Raw genomic sequence first — 27374 nt, forward strand, 5'->3', positions numbered from 1 at the left:
AGGCCGACCGGCAATGGGCGCCATTTTGAAACCCCGAGCCCTCCCGCGGCGGCAGCTCGCTGTGGCGGTTCGTTCCCGCCCGCTCCCGGACGGCGCCTCCCCCGCCGCCACCGCGCGACATGGCAGGTGAGGCGGATCCCGGGCGGGCTCCGTGCCGCGGGCCGGGTCGGGCCCCGGGGGCGGGGGGGGCAGCGCTCCGGCGCCGAGGGGGGCGGCGCGGGGCGAGGCCCGGTGCCGGTGCCGGGCGGGCCGCCACCGTCTCCTCACGGCGCGCTCCGTTCCCTCCGCAGGGGTGGCAGGAGGCGGCGGTAACGGCAACGACTTCCAGTGGTGCTTCTCGCAGGTGAAGGGAGCCGTGGACGAGGACGTGGCGGAAGGTGAGGAAGCGGCGGGGCGGCCGGCGGAGCGCTCCGTGCTGCGGAACGGCGCGGCATGGCGGGGCGGGCGGGGCGGCGTCCGCTGTGCGTCGGGGAACGGGAGAACCAGGGCGGGCGGAACCGCAGGTGGGGCCGGGAGGAGCGGCGGGGCCGTGCGGCTCTGCGCTCACAGCGGGATCGCCGAGCGGAGCTGCTGCTCCCTGCCGCCTGCGGCCGTGTCTCTGCCCGCCAGGCAGCCCCAGCACAGGTGGAAATGAGAGGAAAAGAGAGGAGGAGAGGAAGAGAAGAGAGGAAAAGAAGAGAGGAAAGGAGAGGAAAGGACCCGGCCTGGTGGCTCCCAGACCTGTGCAAAGCGTGGCTGGTGATGAGGAAGAAATAAAAAGCCTTCTGTGCTCAAGGAGCGTTGTGTGGAAATGACGTGAGGTGTTGCTGAGGTTCATTGGGAAAGTGTTGGTTGTTGTTTCTTAGGTTTCCTTTTTTCCCCAAAAAAATTTTCTGTGTTGGAACTGCTGTGGTTGGGGACGGTCCCTTTTCTGAAAAGGGTGTGTAAGGTGCGTGAAACATCATTCTGGGCTGTTATTATGACTGTTACTGCGTGCATTGAAATGTCTGTATTAAGTGGAAAGCTCGCAGTCCCAAAGCTTTGTCTTCTTTGGCTTCGGAGTTTTCCGAGTGCAGTAAATGTTTTCTCTTACTGTCTGCTACAGGGCAATAAAGCAGACAATGTTTTTGTTATCATGCCACTTGTTTGGGCATTCCATTCAAATAGCAGCTCTGGGAGGGATAGGCTTAAGCTGCTCAAGGAGCTCACGGTCAGCTCTGGCAGTTGTTTTTGTTGTACTAAGCCTGCTTTCACCATGTAGTATCACTCCAAAGTTCCCTGAGTTCTTTTCAAAATGTACTCTGAGTGGCTTTTACAAACTTCCCGAATGGGTCTCGATTTTCTTAGCATCAATCTGTGCAACTAAAAGTCACTTCTTCCTGTTGAGTGAAGCAGCTCTGAGCACCTTGCTTCCCAGCCTGCAACTGAGCAGCACAAGTTTGTGCAGAGCTGGAGAGCTCTGGGTTTTGAAATACCAGGATGCCTTAAACCCAGTTAATTATTTAAATGCATAACAGGATTCTTCAAAGAGGAACTGAACGTTAGCGATGAGGCATCTCACCAAGGCTGAGCTCTTCGTAAGAGGAGAGAGCTCTGTTTTGAGTGACTGGAAATGCAGAGAGCAAGTAGGGATGCTAATGCTCATGCTTCTGTTCCAAATTTTCCCAAATTTTCCCCTTATTTATGCAGCTTTTCCTGGACTGAGGACTGCAGGTTGTGTGACACTATCATTTATAAGGAGCTTTGATCTTCTTCATAGGACAATTAAATATAAGTAATTCTTTACCTGTTTTTATCAGAACTGGTGTCAGTTCTGTTTTCCAACTGGAATATGAGAACCACATAAAGATTTTGTGGCTTAAAGTCCATATTTTGTTTTGTGCTCTGGTTTTGTGTAGTTTCGTGTTGGATTTTGTCCTGAAATTGGAATTAAGTGCAGCGTGCAGTTTATTCGCTAATAATTGCTTGAATTTGACTGAAGACAATTGAGTTTGAGAATTGAATTCAATTGCTAAATAGTTCATCACAGCTATAGGAATACCTATTAATTACTCATTTTTTTCTAGCGTATTTTACAAAACTCACATCTGAATGCATTGGGTGTGCTCTGGCTGACCTGGGATAGCCTCACTGCAAGTACTGCACGTAACCACTGTGAGTTCTGTGGAAGTGTTTGTGATGGGGAAACTGAACTTCTTTTGTCATTCTGCCCCGTTTTGTGGAAAGTTATCTCTGTGAAGGAGATCTGAACGTAACAGCATGAAGCAGCTGTCTGATGCAGTAAATGCAGGCTTCTTTGCAAGCTGTTCTTGCAAACAGCTCATTCAGTAGTAGAAATTCAGGTGCCTGAAAGTCAAGCAACTTAACTAGAATCTTGCTTCGTTCTGAAGTGCAATTCTAGAATACATTTTATACTGAAGAGTTGTCTCAAATGTATTGCCTTAATGAAAGTACTGGGATGGCACTTTGCTGTGCTGTGCCATCTCCATTCACAAGATTTTTTTTTTCTAAGTCGTTAGTGTAGAAAATCATTCTCCTATGCCTTCTGTGTATGGAAGCAGTTTCTTCAGTGAGTGATCTCTGAAATCTGTGCAGTGCTCTGTGTAAATGCGGTAGGAGAGCAGTGTTTGAAATGGTCAGATAGGGCATATGGAGAGATCAGGAAGCCATACTGGGTTTGGAAATATGAATTTTCTAAAGTAGGAAAGTTTGATTTGATTCTGGAAGGAGGGTTGGATCAAAAGCAGATTCTGAAGTGAGGGGTTGGTGCTGGGGGTGGCCAAGCAGTCTTTCTGGTGAAGAGAAGTAAGAGTCTAAAACTGCTTTTGTAATCTGGCTATTAGTGTAACAACATGTGGCTGTAAAGCCATACTGACTGCCTGTGGGACTTTGTCATCTTGGGTTACCTCTTGTGGTAGAAATCAGCTTTCTTAATGTAGGCTTCAGGTATTTACTTTATGCTGGTCAAGGCCTAACTGATTTTGAGATGTCAGGGTGTAATGCTCAGGAGTATTGTGGGTAGATTTGGGGGCTTAGGTTGGTTTTTTGCTTTTTTTTTTGTTGTTAAGCAAAATATGAAATGGTTATTTAAACAATGTTCAGATATTCCCAAATTCCATTGGGGCAGATGTGCAGCATATAAGTAGTGGCTGCTTCTGGATGTAATTAGCAGAGTGTGTGTGTGTGTGTGTGTGTGTGTGTGTATATATATATATATATATATATATATACACGTGTATTTATAGTGTCACTGTAAGTCTTCGTAATTGACCTGTGCTGGTGACAGGCTGGAAGCACTTGAAGTGTCTGTGATGGAATGGGAACCTGTGTGCTGTGGAGGCCTTGGGTTTCCTGTTACCGACACCAGGATTTCTTGGAGTTTTGCTTTTTGCTCCTGCCCCTCTTCACCCCCCCCCCCCCCCCCCCCCAATCAGTCTGTATGGTTTTCTGGGTTGTGAGGAGCTCTCTCCTTCTGTAAATGCCACTTTAGTTTGGGGCCGGTAAGATGTGTGTGTATTCCTGCTTTTTGATGTAGGCAGCATTGGGGTGCAGCTGCTCACAGGGAGCAGTGCTCATGCCTTCCTGTTGGAGTCTCATTAGCTGAAGTCTTCATCTGTTCTGTTCTACTGGAAATCTCATTGGAGGGAGCTGAGCATAGCACTGAGTTGTGCAGATAAATGCTGTACGCAGTGCCCTTTTGTAATGGACCGCAGCTCTGTTATTAACTTGGGGATGAACCTTTACAGGGTATTTCACATGAGCAGAACTTCAGTTCTTCCAAAAAACAAAAGTTGTCATTTGACCTAAGAATCACCATTGACTTCCAGTACAACAGAATAACGTATGCCAGGATTTTCTGCTCACTGAAAACTTTCATATCTGCATCTGAAGATCAAATTAAAACGCTGGTTTGAAATGACCCAGGTAGCAACTGACATTGCATTTTACCCTGCCTTCAGCACACGCTGTGCTTCTCCTGAGCCTCGTTGCAGAGCTCAGGCACAGCTCTCGAGTTCTGATGGGAGTGTTCTCAGAACAGTCTTGGTCTTCAGTTGTCTTCGCAGATGATGGTTTTAAAATGTCCAGGAGTTTAACTGGGCTGTTGTTGATGTTTGTAAAGCTAACTCCAACGATTTTGCACTTTATTTTTTATATATTCCAGAAGAGCTTCATCTGATTGACATCCGAATAAAATTGCACAGAATAAATGACAAATTTGGTTATTATCTCTAAGGCCCATTTTCTGTAAGAACTGGAAAATCCAATAGGGAGTTGTCATTGAGCCATCTGTATTGTTTCCTTTAATCCTAAATAATTGCTTCTGCCGGAGGAGGTCACTTACTGCTGGAATGGGGCAGGAAGTTGGCTCTGTTTCAGCTGTTTGTGTGTTGTTAGGTTTTTTTTTTTTTTCCTTGAAAAGATGTTTTGCCATGAGGTGCAGAGGCAGCTTCCCATGCCTGCTCTTCTGCTCTGCCCAGGGCATTAAGCACTTCTGCCTGGTTAGCACTGGCACACAGTAGTGCTCTTGCCTTGATCCTCTCTGCTTTGCTGTGTGTCTGCTCCCAGAAGCACTGCACTGAGCACTGTGGACACCAAAGGTTTTGTCCTTTCCCCCTTGCTGCGTTGTGCAGGGTGCTCTGTATGCAGTTACCTGAAATCAGCTTTGGGAAGTGCTTTGGTGGTGGGTTGTTTGTTTATTTTCTCTGTCCACGCTCAACACTTTTGTTGCCAGTTCTGACCTGAGCCCTTACAATAGAGCATCTTCCTCTGGAGAAGGCAGTCTGAGCGTGTCGGGTGGAACACTTCTGTCTCGTGTTCTTTCATACAGCCCAGGGACCAAGAATTTATCTTCTCTCTTTATTCCACAATACGCTGTTCCCTAAAAATGTTGTTATCAGACAGTACTATTTAATAATAAGCACTCTTTTGAATTCCAGCTCTATCAGCCAACCATAAACACAAGGCATTAAGCCACCAGAAAGTCAGTTGCACTGTCTTGTTGTGTAAGTAATGAATGCACTGAGGAGTTGTGTGAGAAGCAGCACGTCAGAGAACTTCTGGAGGCTCCCAGTTACCTGAATCATTCACTTCTCTCTCACAGGCTTTGCAGTGTGACTGCTTACAGTGAGGGTGCCTAGATTTGCAAGTGAGTAATGATATTGAAGAAATAAAAGTAATGGAAAAAATATGTTCCATTCAATCTTCAGTCTTCATTAAAGTGATCTCGTCAAGTAATGTTTTGCGTGTGTGTGTGGAGAAGAGAATCTATCCTGCCAACTAACGTGTTTAACGATGAATCTGACTCTTATCTTTACTGTGTTATCAAAATTTGTCTCATGCTGCAGGCATATACATGTGTCTGCGTGAGCTTTCATTCCTTTGTAAGAAAAGGCACAGTAGGCCTTGGCAAGCACAAGGGTAGAGTTCACTTCCATCTTACTGAACTTCAGCTTTACTCCAGCTTGATCGTGCTGCTGCTTCACCCTTGCTTTGTGCTCTCACTTGGAGGCGACCACACGCACTGTAACCCAGCTCTGACCTGCAGTGTCCATTGGCAGCCAGGTTCCCTGACAAGAAGCTACAGACTGCTTGCTGCCAAGCCACTGCAGCAGCCTGGGTGCCCTGCTCACGGTCTTGGTCATCTGTTCAATGATGTAAATTAGTTCAGAAAGGAGACTGCCTGTGAACTAAGTGAAATTCTGCTTGCTATGTAAGGGCAATTCAAGCCATTTTGCAAGTTGTTAATTACCAAAAAAAAGTGGTTAAGCTTGGTGGGCACAGGAGGACGGCACAAAGTAAGCTGGAAGAAACTCTGTGTGAGCAGAACGGTGCCAGCCCTGTGGTGTTGTGCTGACCCCAATGCATCTCACTTCTGTGTGCTCTCAAATCAATCGCAGAAGTGCAAGTCTGAACACAGAGCCTAAAAACAGCATATTCTGAAACATGGGTTATTTTTAGTAACTCTGTATTTCAAATGAGTGTCGATAGCTGCAACGCTTGGCTTTCCTTCCCATGTAATTCAGAGAGAGAGATCTGATTTCTATCAAATCCTAAACTAAGGAACAACACTGGGAAACATGTTGTGAGAACTCAGGCATTACAATAACAGCTGTACCAGTCCTGGGCCATCCTAACTGCTCAGTGATAGCAGTCTTTTTCACTGACTTTTCTTACAGCCGTAGCATGAAGGATTTCTGTGCAGCCAGAAGCAAATCAGTTAAAGGTACAGGCAGAAAGAGGTGATGCTGAGGGTAGAAGCCGCTGACCAGAAACCTGCAGCGGCCAAAGCTCTGCTGGCGCTTGGCTGCCTCAGCAGATGGAGGACAGGCTGGTTAGAGCCTTGCTGGCAGATCTGTGCTTTTCCTTTGGGATACCTGTAACCATCTGAAGGTGAAAAACTGGTAAACCTTACACTTGTAAGGCACTGTGCACCTGTAACTTGTTAAGTTCAGATAGAATTTTGTTTTCTAACTATTTTTTCTAACAGTTTAACGAGCACTAGTGTGTACATTCACTCTTTTTTTCCCATTTAATTGTTCCCTCTGGTGCATCTCCATGCGTTTTGTTTCCTATGCTGATCTGCTTAATTCTTCATTAGGCTGCTCTCAGCCTAGCCCTGGCTGGCTGTATCTTTCAGCAGTTATATCTCGGTGTGTTGTCGCTGCCTGTTGCAAAAGAAATTCCTGCTCTTTCTGCTCCTTTTACAGTTCAGCACATCACTGGGACATCCCACCTTCTGATTCCAAGTTGTTTAGGAGCACGTAGCCTGTACTTATCCCCTTCTGTGCTCTCCATTTCATTCCCATCAGCTGTGAGAGGCCATGTGATGTCTTCAGCAACTCCCTTCAGCTGTTGCACTGAAGGCTCTGAAATAATGGGCCCAGGGGCAGCAGCAGGTTTGTCACCTTGGTCTTGATTTCAAGCACAGAAGTGTTCTGCCTATGTTTCGTTTCCTCTTACAATCTCCTTTATGGTTCATGCCAGCTGTCTGGCTTTGGTCCAGGTCCAGTCACTTCCTCTCAGAGCCTGAGCCTTTTCAGTGTTGCAGTCCCTTACAACAGTTGATTCTTTGGATCTCAGAACAGATCGTGGACAAGGATTTGTAGTATAACATTTTTCAGGAGGAGGAGGACAGGATGCAGATCTGCTACCATTTCTGTCACTCTCTTAGTTGAATTTGAAGCTGTGTTACTTAAATTTTCCCAAAAAATAATGATTAAGATCCCTTAGAAAGTGAATTAGCCTCCTTTTTAGGTGATGACTGAAAATAGAACGGTTTCACTTCCTTCTGAGGCCCTATCTGAAGTACTTTTCCAAGCCTTTGGTACAGGAGGGATGTGGAGCTGTTGGAGCAGGACCAGAGAAGGACCACAAAGATGATCAGAGGGCTGGAGCATCTCTCCTATGAAGAAAGGTTGAGGGAACTGGGATTGTTTAGCTTGGAGAAGAGAAGGCACTGGTGAGACCTCATTGTGGCCTTGAAGGGAGCATATAAGCAAGAGGGAGAGGGACTTTTTCCATGATCTGATAGTGGCAGGACACAGGGTGGCTTTAACAGGTTGCCCAGAGAAGTTGTGGGTGCCCCATCCTGGAGGCAATCAGGCCAGGCTGGATGTGGCTCTGGGAGCCTGGTGCAGTGGCTGGCAGCCCTGCCATGGCTGGGGATTGGAAGTGGGTGACTCTAAGGTCCTCTCCAGCCTACACCACACTGTGATTCTGTGATTGTCCTTTAAGTGCCAGGAGCAGGATTTTGCCAAGAGTCTTTGAATAGCTTTTAAGAATGGGAGAAGTTGATGCTGCTTGTGCCTCACTAGCGTTAGTGCCAAGCAAGGTCTCCTGCTGTACAGCCGTCCATGTACCACAGGCTATAACCTATCTGTCTTGGTTTTCAGTTTTAGGAGCAGTAGAAGTTTTGTTTTTAACAGGAGCAGCGCTGTGCAGCCAGCTTAGAGAAGTTCAGGGTGGCTAATTTTAGACATCCAGTTTAGATGTCTAAACAGCCCAGGCGTTGGTATCGGTGTCGGAAATACACAGTGTGATTCCTTTGTAGGATTAAATTAGTTTGTGAGCCCAAGCTTGCTCTCCTCTCAGAAGTGTAACAAAAGCTGCCCTCTGACATCCCATCCACCTCCGCTCCCTGTGTAGCAGCCCAAGATTTGGAGGCCTAATTTTATAGAACTTTATAGCAGACTTAAGGCAGGGGGTTGTGATAGAGGTCAATTTTAAGCAGTGAAGGTAAAAGGTGTGGAGCATTTATACTGAAGTTTGGAACTTCTGTTAAGGCCTGTGATACAGTCACCTGATCCACTGAGAATGGCTCCCACTGTGTTATTATAGATGGGTATTTTTAGCCTTCCAGCATGTTTGGAGGTCGTGCAGCGCCCATGAAAGTGCTCAGTGCTTTTAGATGTGAGGATTTGACAGAATCAGACTGCAGTTGCCAGCAGTTCTCACCCCACACTCCTTTTAACCTCCTGGCTTTGGAAACAACTGGGAGTTTCCTTCTCTGCAGACCGTAGCTAAGTTAGAACTTCTTCCCAGAAGTGAAAGCAAACGTTAGTTCTTCATGGTGTGAGGAAGTTTTCCTGGACAGATGTCCCGGTAAAGCTGCACATCTTGCTTTTCTTTGTGGCTCACAGGAGTACAGCTTTGCTCCTCCCCTTGTGTTTGTCAAGCATCTTTGCAGTAGATTTGTTCCATACTGTTTCAGTGAGGATTTAAGGTTTCAGACTGATTTCCCAGTTTGCCATAATGTGGCATTCTGCACTGGCATTGTCGTTCTCTGAGCTGTCTGGTTTACCCTCTTCTCCTTGTCCTTTACCAAAAGCCACACTGTTCCAGTTTCATCATGTTTCCACAGTGCTTAATGTAAAGGAACTCAAGGTTACATTGGGATAGGTAACACATCAAGCAAATAATTGCTGTCAGACTAATTTTGTTGACTTGTTATGCATGTTATAGTAAAAAATAGTGCACAGTGTATTTTGAGCAAGCAGCTTAGAATGCCCCTTGATAGTATACATGGGAGAAGCTAATGGTAGTTTAGTTCGTTTCCGAAACCATAAAGAAAAGTGTTTTGCTCAACTTTGAAGTAATTGGATGTGTTAAGGAGTGCTTGGAACAGGCTGCCCAAGGAGGCTGTGGATGCCCCATCCCTGCAGGCATCCAAGGCCAGGCTGGATGTGGCTCTGGGCAGCCTGGGCTGCTGGTTGGTGACCTGCACACAGCAGGGGGTTGGAGCTGGATGAGCATTGTGCTCCTTTGCAACCCAGGCCGTTCTGTGATTTGTTTCTGCTAGGGTAGATGTCTGAAAGGGTAAAAGCAATCTGTGCTAGAGTGGCTTTCAGGTGCTGTGGTAGTGCAGTGTTACTTTAGGGCTACTTTAGAGAGCTGAAAATGCCATGGCATTGCTATTCTGCACTGCTGTCAGTCTTGGTGTAGAGTTTAGGACTATGCTTGCAGCTGGTTCAGCACGTGCTGGCTTTGCCATCTTAGCACAGAGCTCTTTGCTGTGTTGTGATATTTGGTATTTGTAACTAGAAAGCCTCACAGCCAACCAGCCTGTAATAGCTTGTAATTTATACATTCAGACAATCAAACATCCATTGGGTGCAAAGCAAACATGTAATTGTGGAAATAATTAACATGGATCAGCATTAGTGGCCAATGGTAATATTAGCAACGTATGTGAAGAGAAGTCTTTTGTTTGTGGGTTTTTGTTGGTTTGGGGTTGGTTTGATTGTGAATTTTGAGTTGGTTGGTGTTGTTTTTTTTTGACGTTGAATCAGCATCTTTGTGCCCATCATTTCCCCCCAATTTTCATGCAGGAAGAGTAGGTTGACTTCAAAATATTTTCATAATTGCCATGTGCATCCATGATGCACGTCGTTATGGAAGGGCCTTGCTTGAGGTTGTCTTCTTCTCAAGAAGGAGAGAAGTTCCAAACAAGAGCTGAGCATGGCCCAGCTGTGTGCAGCCTGCTGTGCTACATGGTGCATCTGAAAAGGTGGCAAGCTTTGGAAAAGGAAAGTGGTGCATCAGGCTGACAGCATGGCCTTGTTGGAGTGGTGACAAAGTAAATTAAAGAATTACAATGACACAAGGTAAGGTGTGCATTATGGTGACTAACTGGAGCTGGGGCTGGCAGGGAGGTGTGCAGTGCAGGGAGGGCAGGGCCAGCAGACTGGCAAGGCTGTGGGTGCCCATAGTGAGTCCTCTTCCCTTCAAGGAGAGGAACAGAGAGAGACTGTGTGTGAATTGACAGATTCTGTGTGATTGTTTGAATTCCAGGCGTTTTAGTCCCTGTTTTAGTGCTGAGAAGTGCATGTAAATTGTTACTGTTGTGCCCAGCGTGTGGGTATGGTATGACAGAGTACATCTTTATGATGCACTTTACAGCAATAAGTCACTTTTGAATTGAACATATTGTGCTACTAAATAAGGTCTAAGCTGTGCATATGTGTGTATTGCACATATATTCACTGATGCGTGTGCATATCTTTAAGTGTTTATCAATAAGTGTTAGTAGGAGCTTGCAGTCGTGAGGCAGCTTCTGAGGTAAGGTCAGGCAGTGCTAATAAACCTTCAGCTGTATGCTGTTTTCTGAAATTATTTACTGCTCTAAATTCGGGGGACAGATTGTTTAAGGCTTCATTTCAGTGCAGTCTGTTAGGAAGGTGAATGGCCACATATCAGGGATTGGCCATCGGTGCAGGGCCAGGTTAGCAAAAAGGCTGCTCTGTAGGCTTGTTAGTGACTGCCAGCTCACATCCAGGCTGCACACGGCAGGTGAGGATCCCGAGTGGAGAAGTTGTTATAGGGAGACTGCTCAGAAATAGCTTTATAATCAGTTTTATCAAGGGTAGCAAGATGAATTGGGGGAAACTGGGGGGTGAAGTATGGCTGTGTGCGGTTTGTTCTCTTGTTTTGGGGCCGAGGACATGGCACTAGCCATCATACAGGCTCTAACCAAATCAAATCTTTGTTTTAAAGGTGAATATAGGAAAGTAGGCATAACTGGAGCAAGGTAGTAGAGTGATTTTTTTGAAGGCTGGGATAAATCTGTAGAAAGATTATTTCTTGCTGTTTTCAAAGCAAGTAAACAAAGATCTCTGTGCACTAGAAAAACAACCTGTCTCTAGGATCTGTTAATTAAAGCAGAAATATGAATGATAAGCTGAGAAAACTGATCAGATTTCCTAGTCACCTTCCTCATAAGGGTGGGCATTATTCTAAGGAACTTAAAAGTTGGCACACCAGAATCAATGCAGGGATGTGGTTTCCATCAGTCTCTGAGTGCAACTCTGAACTGATTGGCGGCAGGTATTTCAAGTCTTACTGTTTTTTCTACCTGCATAATGCTGCAGAGCTCTTACATGGCTGGTGAGCACCAGCACGGCTCCAGTGCTCATGTACTGTCCTTATGGTGAGCAGCTTTTGTTGCTGTTCCTGTATGCCTAAAACCCGTGACAGATGTCTGTAGGTCCATTAGAGGTCCTTTAATGGCAGTTATTCATTTACTGCCTCCTTCAGAGGTTGTGGCCTGAAGTGGTAAATACTGCTTGCTTTCTCAGGTTTGGTTCTAAGGGAGCTTAAGGCACTCTCACCTGGAGATCCTGCAGTCCTTTCTTTTGCTGTCTGTTCCTTCAGCTGCTGTCGTCCTTGCCTCTTGTTTGTTGTATAAATGCTGATGTTGGTTCAGTAGGGTTAATTGGCAGAGGTTTCTTTTTTGTTATATTTTTCCTTTGGCTCCTGAACAAAGTGCATCAGTGGTGAGCTCGGGGAAGGGCATGGCTTTGACCAGTGTAAGCTGCAGTGCTGCTCTGAACTGACGCTGAGCTGGACCACTTTGGGCACAGGTCTCACTTTGGGAAGCTCTATGCAGGCACAGCTCCCTGATGTGTGCCTGTGCTAACTGGAGATGGGTAGAATACAGCCTGGGTTCTTAAAAGCTGCCTCTCTTGTGATTGAAGGCTCTCAAGCTCAGAACATGGAGAAATGAGAGAATGTTTTAAACAGTAAATGAATATTTAAGATTTTGATGGGGTTTGAAACAATTTCTGGATGCTAATGATGTAAATCAATTATTTGGGCTGTTGCGTTAATGCAAATTGTAATTTTGTTTTGTTTTCAAGTCTTGAAACATCTTGATTTGCTTCACACATTACAGTGTTATTTTATTTCTGTTCTGTTTACAGCTGATATTATTTCAACAGTTGAATTTAATTACTCTGGTGATCTTCTTGCAACAGGAGACAAAGGTGGCAGAGTGGTTATATTTCAAAGGGAACAAGAGGTCAGTGACATGAAAAACAAAAGTGCTGTTATTACACTGCTCTTGTGTTGCACATCTCACTTCATCTGCTCATGCTGCAAGGGTTATGTGACTGGATGCGTTGCTCAGGAAACCCAATGTCAGCCATCTATCTGTCTGTCTACCCTGTGCTGAATTTGGGAGGTCAGCTTGGTGATGGTTTCAGCCCCTCACTGCTTTGAAAAAAAAAAAAACACCCCAAAAATACAGTGAATTCCTCATATGTAACTGTTATTCTCTGCTGTAAATGTTGAGTTGCCATTGGGCATTCTCCTGAGCCTTACATGTAGGTTGATCTAAGATGCGTTCTATTTCTTTTGAGATTAATATAAGAAAATGAGCTAGTAAGGAAAAAGTACTTGTTAAGCTTCAAGGACATCAGGATGTGAGAGTTCAAAAGTTGAAGAATTAAGCATCTGGTGTCAGTGGGAAGATGTGGGCATTTCTGGTCCTGAGGTTGGAAGAGCCCTCCCTCCTGGCCTCCCTCCTCCCTCCTGAGACAGCGGTGCAGCGCTGCTCACTGGTGTGCTGATGCTGTGCTCTGACCATTCACCAATGCAGGTGTTTACCAGGCTGTTCACATCCTGCGAAAAGGCTTGCACTGGAAATGCTGGATCCTGACAAATGAAGCCTTTGCTGCCAAACAGCTTTCATGCCCTGTTGTGTCTCATAGAAATCTTACATGGGCATTCCACCACCAAGCAGTGTGTTTATCTCCTGCTTGGGAGAGCTGATGAGAATTTGAGCCTTTTCCTGCTTCAGAAATGCTGGAATTGATTGTGGAGCTTTGATTCAGTTTGTGCACAAAGTGTACTGATCTCGAGGTGCTTCTTTTAAAGCAGAATTCCACTTTTCATTGTATGATTTGAATAATGCTTAATTAATGAACGGTCCAGTATTTCATGTTTCATCCTGACTGTGATACTGTTCATAAAGCATTGTATCAAGGATGGTTCGTCAGTTTGACTGTAGGGTTTTGAGAGGTGGTGAAATGAAAATCCTATTGCTGAAAAAGCTGCTGAAATGTTACACTGCTACACCTGGATGGCTCATTGCTCATCTATCATTTAGTCTGCTGGATAGACTTAAGTAAGGCACAGAGACCAAGGTCAGGAGTGGCCACCTGCTCAGGATCTCTATCTTTTTGACACTTGTTTGGAGGGGAACTGTTGTTGGTTTTGTGCTCAGTTGTTCTGTAAGTCAGAACCCAGCTGTCACATCACCTCCTCTTAGCATTACACCGGGCACACTTCTCACACAGCAATATTTGGGAGAACGTGGGCTGCAGGGAGGAGATGGCCGTGGCACTCCATTCATTCTCTTGCCAGTAGAAAACTGCACAATTCCTGGAGAGGAGGAGGGCAGATCTAAACCAAATAAGTATATAATGCTGCAAACTTAATGTAATTTCACAACTGTTTTTTTAAACCATGTAATTTTTTTGCCTGTGTAATAACAACTGAAGATAGTTGTGAGATTTCACATAGGCTTCATGTTGAGAATGCAGGCTGAAATGTTGGGCATTGTGCCCTGAACTCACAGGGCATTACATCAATTCCAAGAAACTGATGTTACTCACACACTTGGTTGATGTTACTCACACGTAGTGAGACCAGTGCCTTGTACCAGACAGGACAGTCTGACCAAGACATGGGTGGTTGGGTAAGTAATGGAGATAACTAAAAGTAGAGAGGATCCTATCTAACATGCATGAAAGTTAAATGACAAGGAGAAAAATCGGGTCTCAGAATTAACTAACTTCATACTTGTTAGATATTGAGGGGGAGGGAGAAAAAAAACAACTGAAAACCTTCTGAAAGTTGCATGGTGGAGCATGGAAATGGAAGGGAGCATCAGACCAAGAAGGTTGCCTTTGCAGACTTCTCCTGGGCAATTGATTTCTTAGCTGCCTTTGGGAACAAGTGAGTTGCTTCCTCTAACGTGAGTGATTTCTCTTTGTGTTTTGGGAGTTTGTATTGTCAGAAGTTTGGGACTCTGCAGCTCTTCAAGTGAAATCCAAACAGGAATCTCTATCTGATGCTGACTTATTGAAAGAGCCTCACAACAGTTTCTCAAATCTGATAGGATGTACCCACAGATACTCGTGGCTTTGGTCTCTGTTCCTTGGTACTGCACCTACAGATGAGGATGGTGCAGAGTTGTCCCCTGGCTCTGTGAGGGGAAGAGATTTTTGAGCACTTACAGTGTCTGTGCTGAGTTGTGATGTGCAGCACGGGAAGCCTGAGATGAAAATAGTGACATTTCAGCCTGTGGATTTTTATAATGAAAAATGTTGTCAAAGCTTAATGATAAGCCTTGATGGCACTCCTGGATACAGCACATCTTAAAATGAGCCAGAGAGGAGCTAGATCTAACCTTTATGTGACAGAGTAACTTTGTGTAGTCATGTTTGTATAAAATCATACCTAATTACACCATGTACTGCATCCTCCAGCATTTCTTTGCCAGTCTGAAAACCCTGCACCATGTCCATATTGTGTTAATTAGGGGAACGAGCTTGGTGAGGTGCAGAAAATAAACGCCTGGCTTTTGTGGCTTAGGATGTAGGATGTAACTGATTTCTGCTCCAGTTGTGTTGAAGGTGCCTGGGAGCAGCAGTGCAGGCAGATGCCTCTTCCAGGTGCTCTCAAATGACTCGACAAATACGTACATTGAAAGGCATGTTTTTAAAAAGGAAGCCTGCGCGTAATTATTGCAGACATTGTACAGTAAATGTACCAAATTCAGCAAGACCACTGTAACAGGGTTACTTTCTAATTGACAGTTTGTAGTGCTTGCTCTGTATGTACAACTCCTAATGAGCTGGGTAACATCAGCTTCAAGAAATATTATGTTTCCTTACAGAACAAAAGCCGTCCTCATTCTAGGGGAGAATATAATGTTTACAGTACCTTCCAGAGTCATGAACCTGAGTTTGACTACTTGAAAAGTCTAGAAATCGAGGAAAAAATTAATAAAATTAGGTGGTTACCACAACAGAATGCTGCTCATTTCCTGCTGTCTACGAATGGTAAGAATACTTTATTTTTGCAAAAAGTCCTTACTGCTGTCACTTGAACGTTGTCTCACCAATGATCCACTTGTGGGGTTTTTCTGGAGTGTTTTGGGGTGGTTCTCTTGTCTTTTCCAGTTGTGTGCAGCGCTGTTTTGCTTATTTTTCCCTGTCAATTAGTGATTTACAAACTGAGGTAACCTAGCAGCAACAGAGCAGACGTCATTGCACAGCTGTGTTCTGGGGTGTGCTGCCTGTGCCATCAGTCTGCACACCCTGCTGCTCTGCTTTTTAGTGTGGATTCTCTATAATGGGGCTGCCAGTATGCAGAACCATAGCAAAAGTCTGAATTTGTCTTAACCTGATCATCCTAATTTTGAAATTCAATTTTTGATGATGCCAGATCAACTTTGAATAATAGAAATTGAAATTGAAACGCTGTGGTTTCAATACTCTTCTTGCCTCTCTGGTTCCAAAACATCTCGTGTGCTTTTGAGCAGCTGATGGCTTAAATGTCAGCAGTCACTGAGCAGCACGTTTGTACAATTTTCATTCCCTTTACTTTTTTCTTCCATTATTTGATTAGTGCTTACACGTGTTACTGAGATGATCAGTGCCACGGTCATTAGGATGTTTCATTCTGATGCATTGTGGAGCAAGTTGTAAATCGAGTGCAGAGCTGGGCATGAAGAAACCACACCTGGCTTTTGTTGACACATGCACCTGTTCCTGAGGTTTTGGATCTCCTTTAGCCTCGTTCTTAAATGCTCTTACATACCTGCTGCTGTACAAAACTTCAAAGCAGGAATGACTGCTGTCTACTGGACTGGGAAATTAAGTTAATCTGCTTTGATCTAAGTCTTGCTAGACTCAAAGCAGCCTTTCAGCTGTGTCATCTGAAATGATTGTTTTCTTTCCTTAGCGTTTGTCTGCTTAAAATCACTTAGGTAGCAGTGTGGGGCTCACTGCGAGTTGTGGTGATCAGCATGTCCCTTGCAGAGGGGCATAGCTGGATGCTAAGCTGTCTGCTATGTTGGTCAGGCAGAGACCTGTGGGTTTTGTTAAACTGAATGTTACATTAGAGTTAAAATGAAACCTGCTGATCCTTTCCCTTCTTTTTACTGGTACTTTGGTGTATTTCCCATTCATGCCCCATAAGTGCATGCTTCTTTTTTTTAATGCACTAATTCTGCTAACTAATGTAGCCAAAGGCAGAGCTCTTCACATCTGTGCTGAGAGCTCTGTATTTTGTGTTATGCTGTTTGAAGGACTCCAGTGGGGTCCTTTCTGTTGCAAGCAGTAGAAATGTAGAGAGATGAGTAACATGCTCTGCTCAGCCCCAGTCTTAGGGATTTAATTTTGGAATTTGATTCGTTCTCAAGGATGTGAATTTTTGTTGATTTTTAGATAAAACTATTAAATTATGGAAAATAAGTGAAAGGGATAAAAGAGCCGAAGGTTATAATTTAAAAGATGAAGATGGAAGACTTAGGGATCCTTTCAAAATCACAGCACTACGGGTATGTTTCTGCTCTTTGACTTCAAATATCTTTTTGCATGTACTTCTTTGCCTTTATATTTCCAAGGTTGTCAACTGAAATGTGAAGATAGAAATATTTTGGTCCATAACTACGATGTTTCCTTGCAGTAGGTTGATTCTTGTTTTGTTTTTCTTCCTGTTTTGGAAACTTACTGTACTTTAAATAGACTTGAAATCAAAAATCCTCAAATTAAAATATCATCTTGGAGACGGCAATTATCCAACTCAGGGTAACTCAAGTGTAGAAAAAGAGATTTATTGGCAGTTCCCTGTGAAGCTGGCAGGTGAGGATCTCCTGTTTGGCTTAAGGCGTGTGCCATTGTGAATTTAGGAAGAGCGCCTTTGTGTTGATAACTTAATGTTTATATTGTGCTCATATTCATAATGGCTTTTTATTTCAAGAGCAGGACTGATATATTTAAGCAGGGTGCTGGGTAGTGTGCAGGAGGTGTTTTAGCTAGAGGTCAGTTTGGGGCAGTTGGAAAGCCTAATGAATGCTTCTGCAGCCTTGGTGGTGTTCCAGTTTCATGGCGATGTGACGGCAAGGCTGATGCTCCAGATGTGAGGCCATTTAAAGCAGGAGCTCAAGAAAAGCAGTCGTACAGGGGCAGGGATTTTCGATCTCTGTTGTTGTTGTTGCTAGAAGTAGGAATTGAGCCAAGGCTCTCTAGTGCTTCTCTTGACACCTTTAGGATCCGTACTGTTGTGGTTTTGTGTTGGTTTTTTGTTTTTCTTCCTTTTCTTAAACTGATGAAGTGAAGATGCAGGTATTCACCATTGTAACTGGTTGTCATGCTGGGAAGGATTACCCACTCCTTTTGGGAAGTATCTTTTAGCCTGTTTGGGCCACTGTGATGGAGTGTTCCAACTAAGATGTCTAAAGCCAAGGAAACCAATTATAAAATGCCTTGGCTGGAAGTAAGTAGAGATGAAATTTGGGCTTCTCCAGCCCTGCATTTCTGTAGAAGTAGACAACCTATGTAGGAGCACAGAAAGTCCAGAGCACAGCTGGGGCAGTTCTGTTGGCTGCATCGCTCAATGAGTACATTGGTGTCTGTTTTAAATGCACAGTGTATTTAGGAATCATCAGGCTGAATGAGGGAGAGCAAGAAAAAGCAAGAACCTCTCCTTTAAAAGTTATCTTCCTAGTTCTGTTGCCTTTTTGGGAGAGGAAGGCAGCAAACCTTCCAGCAAACCACACATTTGGCATCTCAAAAGAAAACGTGATGGAATGAACGATGTGAGAAAAGATGGTCTGAAGGAGGAAAACCTCCCAGAGAGCTACAGCTCTGTGTTGGAATGACCAGCTTGGAGATTTGGAGCATGTGTGCCTTGGCCTCTTAGAGGGATTGTTTCCATACCTCATTACAGAAGCACCTCCGTGTGTTGCTAATGAGGTGCACCAGTAGGAGGGGCAGCACTTAGGAGCTGCATCCTGTGTGCAGATGCAGTCATTTCTAACACAGGTCCTGCTGATTCACAGGAAAGCATTCTTGGTTTCACAACTGAAGGGCCAGGACACTCGTGGTCAGTTAGAATGATTGCCTAGTGAGCAGCAAGGAATTAATTTTGATAATGACCATTTATGATCTAAGCAGACTGAGATACAGATATAGTGAAAACAACTACAGCGCTTTTGGTTTGATTTGTTTCTTGTTGAAGGAAGAGAAATTACCTGAACCAGTGCCGTAACTTCTTCCTTGGTTGGGTGATGTAAGGTAATGTTCCAGTACTCACAGTCCAGCAAAAGCGCAGGGCAGCCCCAGGCAACCTTAACCTGTTTGCATGCTGATCAGTGGCAGAGCAGGCTGCTGAAGGAGCCAGAGAGAAGCTCGATCCCCTTACATGTGATAACCTTATGTTTTATATCAACTAGTTGTGGCAACAGAGTGTTTCTGATCCTGAAGTGGCACTGGCTGCTCAATGAACACCTTGGGCATTTCCTTTGTAAGCTTCTGTTCCCAAGCTGTCCTGAGTAGTCCTAAAGATACAGTGGTCACTTTTAAGCCACTTTAAGTGATGGCCTTCATTATAAACATGCACCACTGCCCTGATGGCTGAAGTACAGAGCTCCTGTTTGTGCCAGGTAACTTCTGCAGAAGGCAGAGGGACAGGTCTGCATTCATGGCCTGTTTTAGTACAATTCTTGTTCCACAGATGGAAAGGTGTTTAGAACTTAATTGAGTTTTACAAAACAGGAAATCTAAGTTCTGCTCTTGGTGTTTGTCGTTAGACAGTGTTCTGTTGCACATCTCACAGCTCACGGGGCTGCAACCCCAGGTTGTTAACTTCATGGTATGGGGTGGGTGTAGGAATTTACTGTAGGAACTGATATTCCTACTGGAGAACCAGGGGGAGGATGTCAGTAAATTAAAACAGAAATAGGTGGGGTGCAAGTGATTAACATATTTTGAATCAGAAATCAATGTTATGCCCAAGTTGACTGTTCTTTTATGTTTCAGGTGCCAATACTGAAACCCATGGACCTAATGGTAGAAGCAAGTCCCAGAAGGATATTTGCAAATGCACATACTTACCATATAAACTCTATTTCAGTAAATAGTGATCATGAAACGTACCTTTCAGCAGATGACCTAAGAATTAACCTATGGCATTTAGAAATCACAGATAGAAGTTTTAGTATCCTTTTTTAAAATCTTCTGTGAACACTTGTGCACACGTAAGTTGCTGAAGAGAATTATCTTAATTTTACTAATTATAGTAGAGTTTGAATCCAAGGATTAAAGTACAGGATTTAAAAACGTGGAGGTTTAACGTAGTGCAAGCAGCTTGCAGAATGGCCTCAGTCATCTTCAAGTGCAAGCATTCTTTCATTGGAAAACTGCCAGCAGGAATTCCATAGATGGTTTGAATTTTGGAAGCACCCTTTATTTATTGAGTTTAGCCTATACTTTAAATATGAGCAAAAAGACTTGAGAAGTAGATACTTCTTTCCAAAGCTTAGGGTCTCTAAACTGTCTAAAATAACATTTCTCTTGAAAACAGTTACTTTTCCATACCAAATGGTATTGCTAACTGTAGAAATAATTTCTGGATCTTTTAGCAGGCTGGACCAAAACTGCAATAGTACGTCCTATATTGGCAAATCTGCAACAAAACTGATGTTACAGAGATGTTATGTATTAAAAAAATGATAGACAAGTTTTCTAAGGCTTTGTTTGAGTAATTAAAGTACAGTGTTCAATGAGATGTGTTGAAAAGGAGGTTTGAGAGGAAGCTGAAACTTCCATCTGTGAGCTTGATTTAGTCTGTGTGAGTTCAAGTCATCTTGGGTGCTGATGCTGGGGTGTGGAGGCTAGTTTCGTTGTTGGGCAGCCTCTTACTCCTTTTCCTTTTAAGAATTGTTATGTAAATAAAAAGCTACTCTGTAGGTTGCTGACAGTAGCAGCTAATATATTTGCCCCAGTTGTCCCTGCTGCGTCTTTAACATCTTTTAAGGTGGTTACGTATTAGAAATGATTCAGGTGTGAGACGTTGCATGCCTTTACCAAAACCTCCCCAGATATTGTAGATATTAAGCCTGCCAACATGGAGGAGCTGACTGAAGTGATCACGGCTGCAGAGTTCCACCCCCACCACTGCCACGTGTTTGTGTACAGCAGCAGCAAAGGCACCATTCGGCTCTGTGACATGCGCTCCTCAGCCCTCTGCGACAGGCATTCCAAATGTAAGCAGCTCTGCTCTTCCCTTCGGGGTTTCTTGCTCAGATAGATGGTGTAGGTGGGCCCTTACACGTAATCTAACCGAGTTCGGCCTGTCAAAAAAGACCATGTGAGGTAAGGAGTGGTAGTTTTGTAGAATGGAACGTTTTAATTGTCTTGTTCTAGGCCATCAGCAAGCTGAAGTGGAGCATGAGCCAATTGACCATCTAACTCTGCTCCTGTTTACCCATTTTGCATCATAAACTGATGGGAACGAGTGCTTTTGGCACCAGTGAGACCTGTCTTCTGTCCAGACTCAGTCTTGGTGCTTCTCAAAGGTATCTGCTTATTGAATGCCAGTTCAGGGCAGCTTATTCACCTTTGTAACTGGGCTGCTGCTGCTGACCATTTGCAGCACATAGGGTAGAGGATATTAAAAATACGCACTGAGTTTGAAGGTGAGTTTCCAAGGATGACAGGTGAATGGTTTTTAGTTTGCTGACACATGTAAGCCTGGCAGGTGAGGAAGGCTTTTCTGTTCAGGTCAAAATGAGGGGTGTTGGTGCTTAGCTCCCAGCCCCTTGCTTCTGCTTCAGTACTTCAGTAGCAGGGGGAGTTTATTAGCATTGGTTATTACCACTGTTTATTAGCATTGCTTTTCATGGGGTGTCCTACCCTACTGATCCTTGCAGGTAAGCTTTCTGCAGTGAAGATAAGGATTTACTGGGGAAAGGAAATACTTCTGCAGTGTGCCGTGTAGAATGCTATGCCAACTCATCTGTTTGCCTTAGTGCTGCATTAAGACATGCTAGCACTTTTTTTTTAACTGAATAACATCCTGTTAAAATGATCTATTCAAAAATGGAAAAAATAGTGCTGGAGAGCTTGTGTCCTGAATCACAGACTTCAATATTGACTTGAAGTTTAAGTCACGTTTCTTTCGTTGCTTCCTGAAACCTGCTACATTTTGAGTGTAGATACCATTATTTCCTCTCAGTAGTTGTACAACTCAGATTTAGACAAAAGCTTGTTGTATAGCAGCCCAGAACACTTGGGTCATGCATGCAGGTCTGTTCTTCAGCAGAGCTTGTAGCTCAGTTGCAGTATTTTTACTGCACCACAGCTGTGTTTCGGTTGGTTTTGTGAGGTTTTTTTGTTGTTTTGCTTTTAACTTTTTTTCCGGATTCATCCTAAAGTCCTGGGAGTCTGGGCTGCTGATGCTGGGCTCCAGTTGGGAATGCTGGAGATGGTCATCAGGCAGGTGCCAGCCGTTGTAAGGTTATTTCAAAGAGACTATTTAGAAAGTAACTGAACAGTAACATGTGATAAAAGAAGCTAGTTCCTTGGCTTGTTGTTGAAGTTCTGGGAAATGCTGGAAGCTGTAGAACTTGGTGTTGGTTTCATTTGTAATTGTCTTCTGTCTGCAGTTTTTGAAGAACCTGAAGATCCTAGCAGCAGATCATTTTTTTCAGAAATAATATCATCAATATCTGATGTAAAATTCAGCCACAGCGGGCGCTACATGATGACAAGAGACTACCTGTCTGTCAAAGTCTGGGATCTCAATATGGAGAACAGGCCTGTAGAGACATATCAAGTATGATGTTCAAGTTTTCTTAAATATCATCTCTTATTTTTACTTCTTCAAATCTCTAACATCAACCTAAATATTTCAAAAAGGTTCATGAGTACCTTCGAAGCAAGCTTTGTTCCCTGTATGAAAATGACTGCATCTTTGACAAATTTGAGTGCTGCTGGAACGGTTCTGATGGGTGAGTTGTCCTGATTTGGATTGCTTTTCTCTCCGCTTAGAAATGTAGTTTTGTCCTCAGACCAGTGAGTGGTGCTCAGCTGTAAGGATCAGTGAGTGACATTCAGGTCAGCCCTTGGTGGGGAAGGGGTGACGGTGTGTCTGTTGCAGTGGGGTTGGTTTTTTGGTTGCTTTTTCTGATTGCTTTTGATGGTGGTTGTGTTGGTGGTTTTGTATTTCCCCCGAAGACTTCAATCTTTCATCCTCCAGTTGCAGGGATAAGTTTGTGTTTGTCAGTACAGTCAAAACTGGTCAGTTCAAGCCTTGCTTTATTTTCCAAGCATTTACAAGAACATCCACGCATTATTTTCCAGATTAAAACATCTTTCAGTATTTTCTGTAGGCTAAAGAAGATCAAACTGTTAGGTAATGATTTCCATTTGTTGCAGAGAGCAGGAATGCTTATCTTGCCTGCAAATTGTGGAAGCATTGTCATCAAATACCAAAGCACTTCTTGTGCACACTTCCTGTCACTGGCTACGTTCTCAAATGCTTTCAGTAGCCGTGGGTAGGAGCATGGCAAATCTGGATGCTTTTTGTTGGCTCGCCTTTGGGATTCTTCTTTTTATTGCAGGATTGTGTATTTCTGAAAGGCCTCTAATGGTGACTTGTCTACTAAGAAACATTGGCAGCAGATGAGCTTTTTATGTTCCTACCAACCTGTGTCCTTCTCTGAAGTGCTTTCAAGCTGCTCAGTGAGAAGGTGTACCTGTTTTAGTTTGGTAGTAACAGGAGCCATGCTTGGAAGCAAGCTTGGGCCTAATACTGAAACATCCACCATGTAATTTCTAAGGGAGCAGTGGCCACAGAAGTCAAACTTGGTGCTCTGTGTGTATGGGCATCAGTGAAGGAAGTAAAACCAACCTACATTGCTATTGGAGTCCTGTAGAGAGTGAATGGAATGCTGCACACCACTTAGGAATTAATTTTCTAAGTAAATAGAACATTAGAACATTGAATAGATTGAATAGAACATTGCTGTCAATATCCACTCGCAAGTGGCTTTGAGTTATTCAGGGGGAGAGAAAAATACATCAAATGGCTTACCAAAGAAATCCTGCATTTCCAATATTTAGTGGAAAATGCATAGAAGAAATGGTGTTTCTCACTGAACTAAAATGCCAAGAACCTAATGCTTGTTCCTGCATTTTTCAAGTAATTTCACCCAGTCTCTGCTTGCCTCCCATTGAAAAAGGAAAAAACCCTCTTTGCATTCCTTCATGCAGTCTGATGTATTTTCTGTTAATAGCATCTCATCCTGCTCTTACTCATTGATTTTGGAATACCATGAAGACAGTTGTGCTGATAAATAAGCTGACAGTGTTTTGCTAAGGTGACTGAGATCTTAAACAACATGTGGGACTGCAGGCAGCTTTTCCTATTTCAAGTGCTAGAGATTAGTGTTTAACATAGAAAAAAATGAGCTGCTTACCTTCAATTTCAAGTGTGTTTCTTGAGAGCTACAAGCAAGCTGGTAATTGAAAGTTAGGTGTTTTTAAAAACTAATTCAATATTTTATGCAAAGAGTTCCTGAAGAGCTGCATCAGAGACGCACATGAGGGGTTAATGCTATTGCTTCAGAATAACTTTTGGTAATTAATAATGAACATGAGCGCAGTGCAAAGGAAGGCTCTTGTTTGTGACGGTCTGAAATTAAGTAGCTTGCAGTGCATGTGCTTCCTCTGTCGCTCCTGGTGCTGAAGGGTGGAGGGATGCAGTAGGAATAGGAAGAGCTGCTTTGCTTCCATTGAGATGAACAAGGGCCAGGGCTGCCTTGGAGAGGAAGGCAGGGAGCAAACTCCCCTGCTGGGAGCCTGACGTTTCCTGTCTGTTCTCGGCAGCGCTATCATGACCGGGTCGTACAACAACTTCTTCAGGATGTTTGACCGCAGCACGCGGCGGGACGTCACCTTGGAGGCGTCCAGGGAGAGCAGCAAGCCTCGTGCCATCCTAAAGCCACGCAAAGTGTGTACGGGTGGTAAAAGGAAGAAAGATGAAATCAATGTTGACAGTCTGGACTTCAACAAGAAGATTCTTCATACAGCATGGCACCCCATGGAGAACATCATTGCTGTAGCTGCCACCAATAATTTGTATATATTCCAGGACAAAATTAACTAAAGGTGACTGACCTGAGGACAGAGTTGTCTTCTTGCATAGTTAAGCTCAGTTGTTTATCTGTAAAAGAGAAGGCCTTGTTGTCCTACCAGTGAAGAACATTGATGCACTTACTTCCCTTTAGGTAAAGGAGAGGATCTGGCCTGGTTTTTGCTTTCACGGTGCGGTTCTGCCTTCGCCGAGGGTAGGGAGCGTCAGTTGCAGTTTTCTGAGGGAAACCCTCTGGAGGCAGAGCTGATGGACAGCGCTCAATCGGGCCAATACAAAACAAATGTATTTATTGAAGTCTGAGCCTTCCTTTCCAGTTTATAGACCAAAAATTTAACACCCGAGAAGAAAACAAAAAAAGTCATAGAAACGTAATTTCTATCTTCTGCGCTCTTTCTCTGCTGTAATATTTGGGCCTTTCAAGACATATATTGTGCTTAATGCCTGTAAACATTCCTCCTCTGGCCTGTATCTAGGCTTAGGTGTTTTTACCTTGGAGCACTTAGGTAGGTCTTGAGTTGGGTTGCTAGACAGGTTTCCATGGGTATTTACTCACCAGTTGTATCTATTGCCACACCTTCTGGTGTAAACCACTTAATAAAATAACAAACTAAAACAAGTGTTTTTAAATCTGAAGGTATGTATTCAGTCTTTTTTATTTTTTTTTTTATTGCATGTACTGAGATTGTCAGGTCTGCCCATCAGGATGGCTTTTTCACGACGTTTGTCCCAACACACTGATTTCTAGCAGACTAATACAAACTTTTTTGTGTAGTATTTTGAATTCTAGATTTCGAGTTTCCTTGGAAGTGTCATTTAGTTTAAGTTGCACTGGTTTTCTTGTAAAACAGCTTTTGTATGCAGAGTAGGAGATGGAAGAGGTCAGCGTAAAGAAGTCTGCAGCCTTAATAGAAAGTGACCACCTTGCACAAAAGGGAAAACAAATTTTCTTCTTTGAAGATAAAAAAATAAAATCTAAGTTTATCTGATGCCTCTCAATGTTAGGTAGAGACATACCTTATGTGCATTATGTTTTTTAACCTTTTTAGTACTTGTCATGAAGATACACTTTATTTTAAATGTTTGGCATAATATCTTGTATTTCACATTGCAGTCAAAACCAGCAATAAAAAGTTTCTTGATTATGCCAAGCAGCAACACAGCTTAATACATTTTAGTACGTTCTGACATCGGGCTGTCAGAAAATACTGAGGCTGCTAGCTGGTGTTACTATGTTATAACTGTTCTTGCTAGTTGTTTTGGTTTTGGTTTTTAAAGCCTTAGGTACTTTTTTTTGTTCCAAAGGGGCCTAAAATGCATCAACCTCTTCTTCACCCTGAGCTAATGTGGGTGAGAGATTGCTCCTGAAGCTGGTCAGCACATCTGGTAGTGCCAGGCGGCTGGGCGTCGCGCTCTGGGAAAGGTGCCTGCAAGTTAAATGTTCTCAGAGATCCCTTCAGCTTCCCAGAGCAAACACAAGAAGTGTGGTTTACACTCCACTTGTATTGGAATGAAGGTGTGTTATGATTACTAAATCAGATCCGCGTATGCAAACGTGAGAGTGTCTGTTCTTACCCTCAATTATTGTCCATAGAGTGCCACTCTTGTTCACGGTAAGCTAGTAAGTACGGCTAACTTTGAGGTTCTGCAAATAAAGTTTAAATTAAAAAAGAAAAAAAAAAGAAAAAAAAAAAAAAGAAAAAACCTTCTACTGTATATTGGTTGTGACACTATTTGCAAATCTTGAACTATGGAACTGCTGGGTCATGAAAGGGTTCAATTTGACCTTGTTCCTGAAATGCATAATAGAGCTAATACAATGGGATTGTACATACTTGTTCAATTATTTTGACCAAAAAGTTTAATAAATTTTAAATGTTTACCTGGATGTGCTCTGTGTATTTCGACAGCTTTTTCTTCCTTTTGTGAGATGGTTGGCCATGGTAACCAACTGAGCCCTGTGCTGTGTGGGGCCTGCAGGCTGGGCCTGTGGCTGGCCGTCTGCACACAGTGAATACTTTTGTGCTGTCTATTTCTGATCTGTTTTTTTCAGCAGCTGTAAGTGGAATGTCAGTATAAAGAGGATATGATGAAGTCTTATTTTGTACCTCTGTCGGTTAAATAGCCTCTGATGATTCATCTGCTTAAAAATGAGGCTGCTGCCTTGGTGTTGTGTGCAGAGAGTTTGAGGCTGGTGTGTGAAAGGTCCCAGCACACACAGGCAGCTTCAAGCAATGTACGAATCCACAGCTTTGCAGATGTGTCTTGAAATGAAATAACTTCTGTCCTCGGTTGGTTCTGGGGGGATAAACAGAACAAGAGAAATGGGCTATGTGTGAATTGTGGGTCAGATTATTGAAGCCTGTTGTAAACAACTGCTCGTTTCGACACAGTGAATCCTTGGTGCTCTGTTACTTAGGGCCTGGGTGAAAAGGGCTCATCAAAAACAGCACTGGTAGCTGTGGGATGTGGCAGGAGCTGCGCTGGGAGCCCCTGGACAGAGCCTGGCCCAGAGCCGTGCCCTGAGCTCTGCGCGGCTGAGTGCTGCTGCCTTCTGTGCACGCTGTGCTCTGTGACCCCTCCTGGGGTCACACAGAGCCTTTCTGCTTTGTGTCTTATGTGCCACAATGTTTATTGAGTCTCCAGAGCTGAGGGCAGTCCTACCGGCTCCAGGAGCACCGTGTGCTGGAAGGTGTGCCCTGATCCAGCAGCAGGAGGTAAGGAGTTGTATTCAGTTCCAGGAGCAAGAAGAGGTAAGGACAGATGTTGATTTCCTTTTCAATAGGGTAAGCTTATTGCTTATCAGAAACAGGGATATTTTTCAGTTCCTGTCCCTACCTCTAAAGCCTTAAGGGCTGCGCGTGTCTCACCACAGAAGGTTGCCACGTCCTGTCGTTCCAGGAAGCTCTGTTGGTAGGCTCAGGAGTCAGAGAAGTGGTTTCTGCCCAGCT

At 43.8% G+C, this 27374-nt stretch overlaps 1 protein-coding gene across 1 annotated transcript; it reads left to right on the top strand.

Annotated features, from left to right (window-relative positions):
- On the top strand, positions 1-26311 carry PPP2R2D (protein phosphatase 2 regulatory subunit Bdelta). Its single transcript, XM_048944021.1, has 10 exons — positions 1-126; positions 291-377; positions 12177-12274; positions 15158-15323; positions 16713-16825; positions 19308-19485; positions 20369-20533; positions 21935-22104; positions 22188-22279; positions 24159-26311. Exons 1-10 carry the CDS (start codon positions 120-122, stop codon positions 24436-24438), a joined length of 1356 nt encoding a protein of 451 aa, XP_048799978.1. The 5' UTR covers positions 1-119; the 3' UTR covers positions 24439-26311.
- Positions 26312-27374: the final 1063 nt, after the last annotated feature.

Source organism: Lagopus muta, chromosome 5, assembly GCF_023343835.1.
Source record: "Lagopus muta isolate bLagMut1 chromosome 5, bLagMut1 primary, whole genome shotgun sequence".
Taxonomy (NCBI): Eukaryota; Metazoa; Chordata; class Aves; order Galliformes; family Phasianidae; genus Lagopus; species Lagopus muta.

Excerpts from the sequence above, each read along its gene's own strand:
- PPP2R2D (XM_048944021.1), top strand. Across the intron at positions 378-12,176 it reads GGACGAGGACGTGGCGGAAG|CTGATATTATTTCAACAGTT; the intron begins GTGAGGAAGCGG and ends TTCTGTTTACAG. Across the intron at positions 12,275-15,157 it reads TATTTCAAAGGGAACAAGAG|AACAAAAGCCGTCCTCATTC; the intron begins GTCAGTGACATG and ends GTTTCCTTACAG.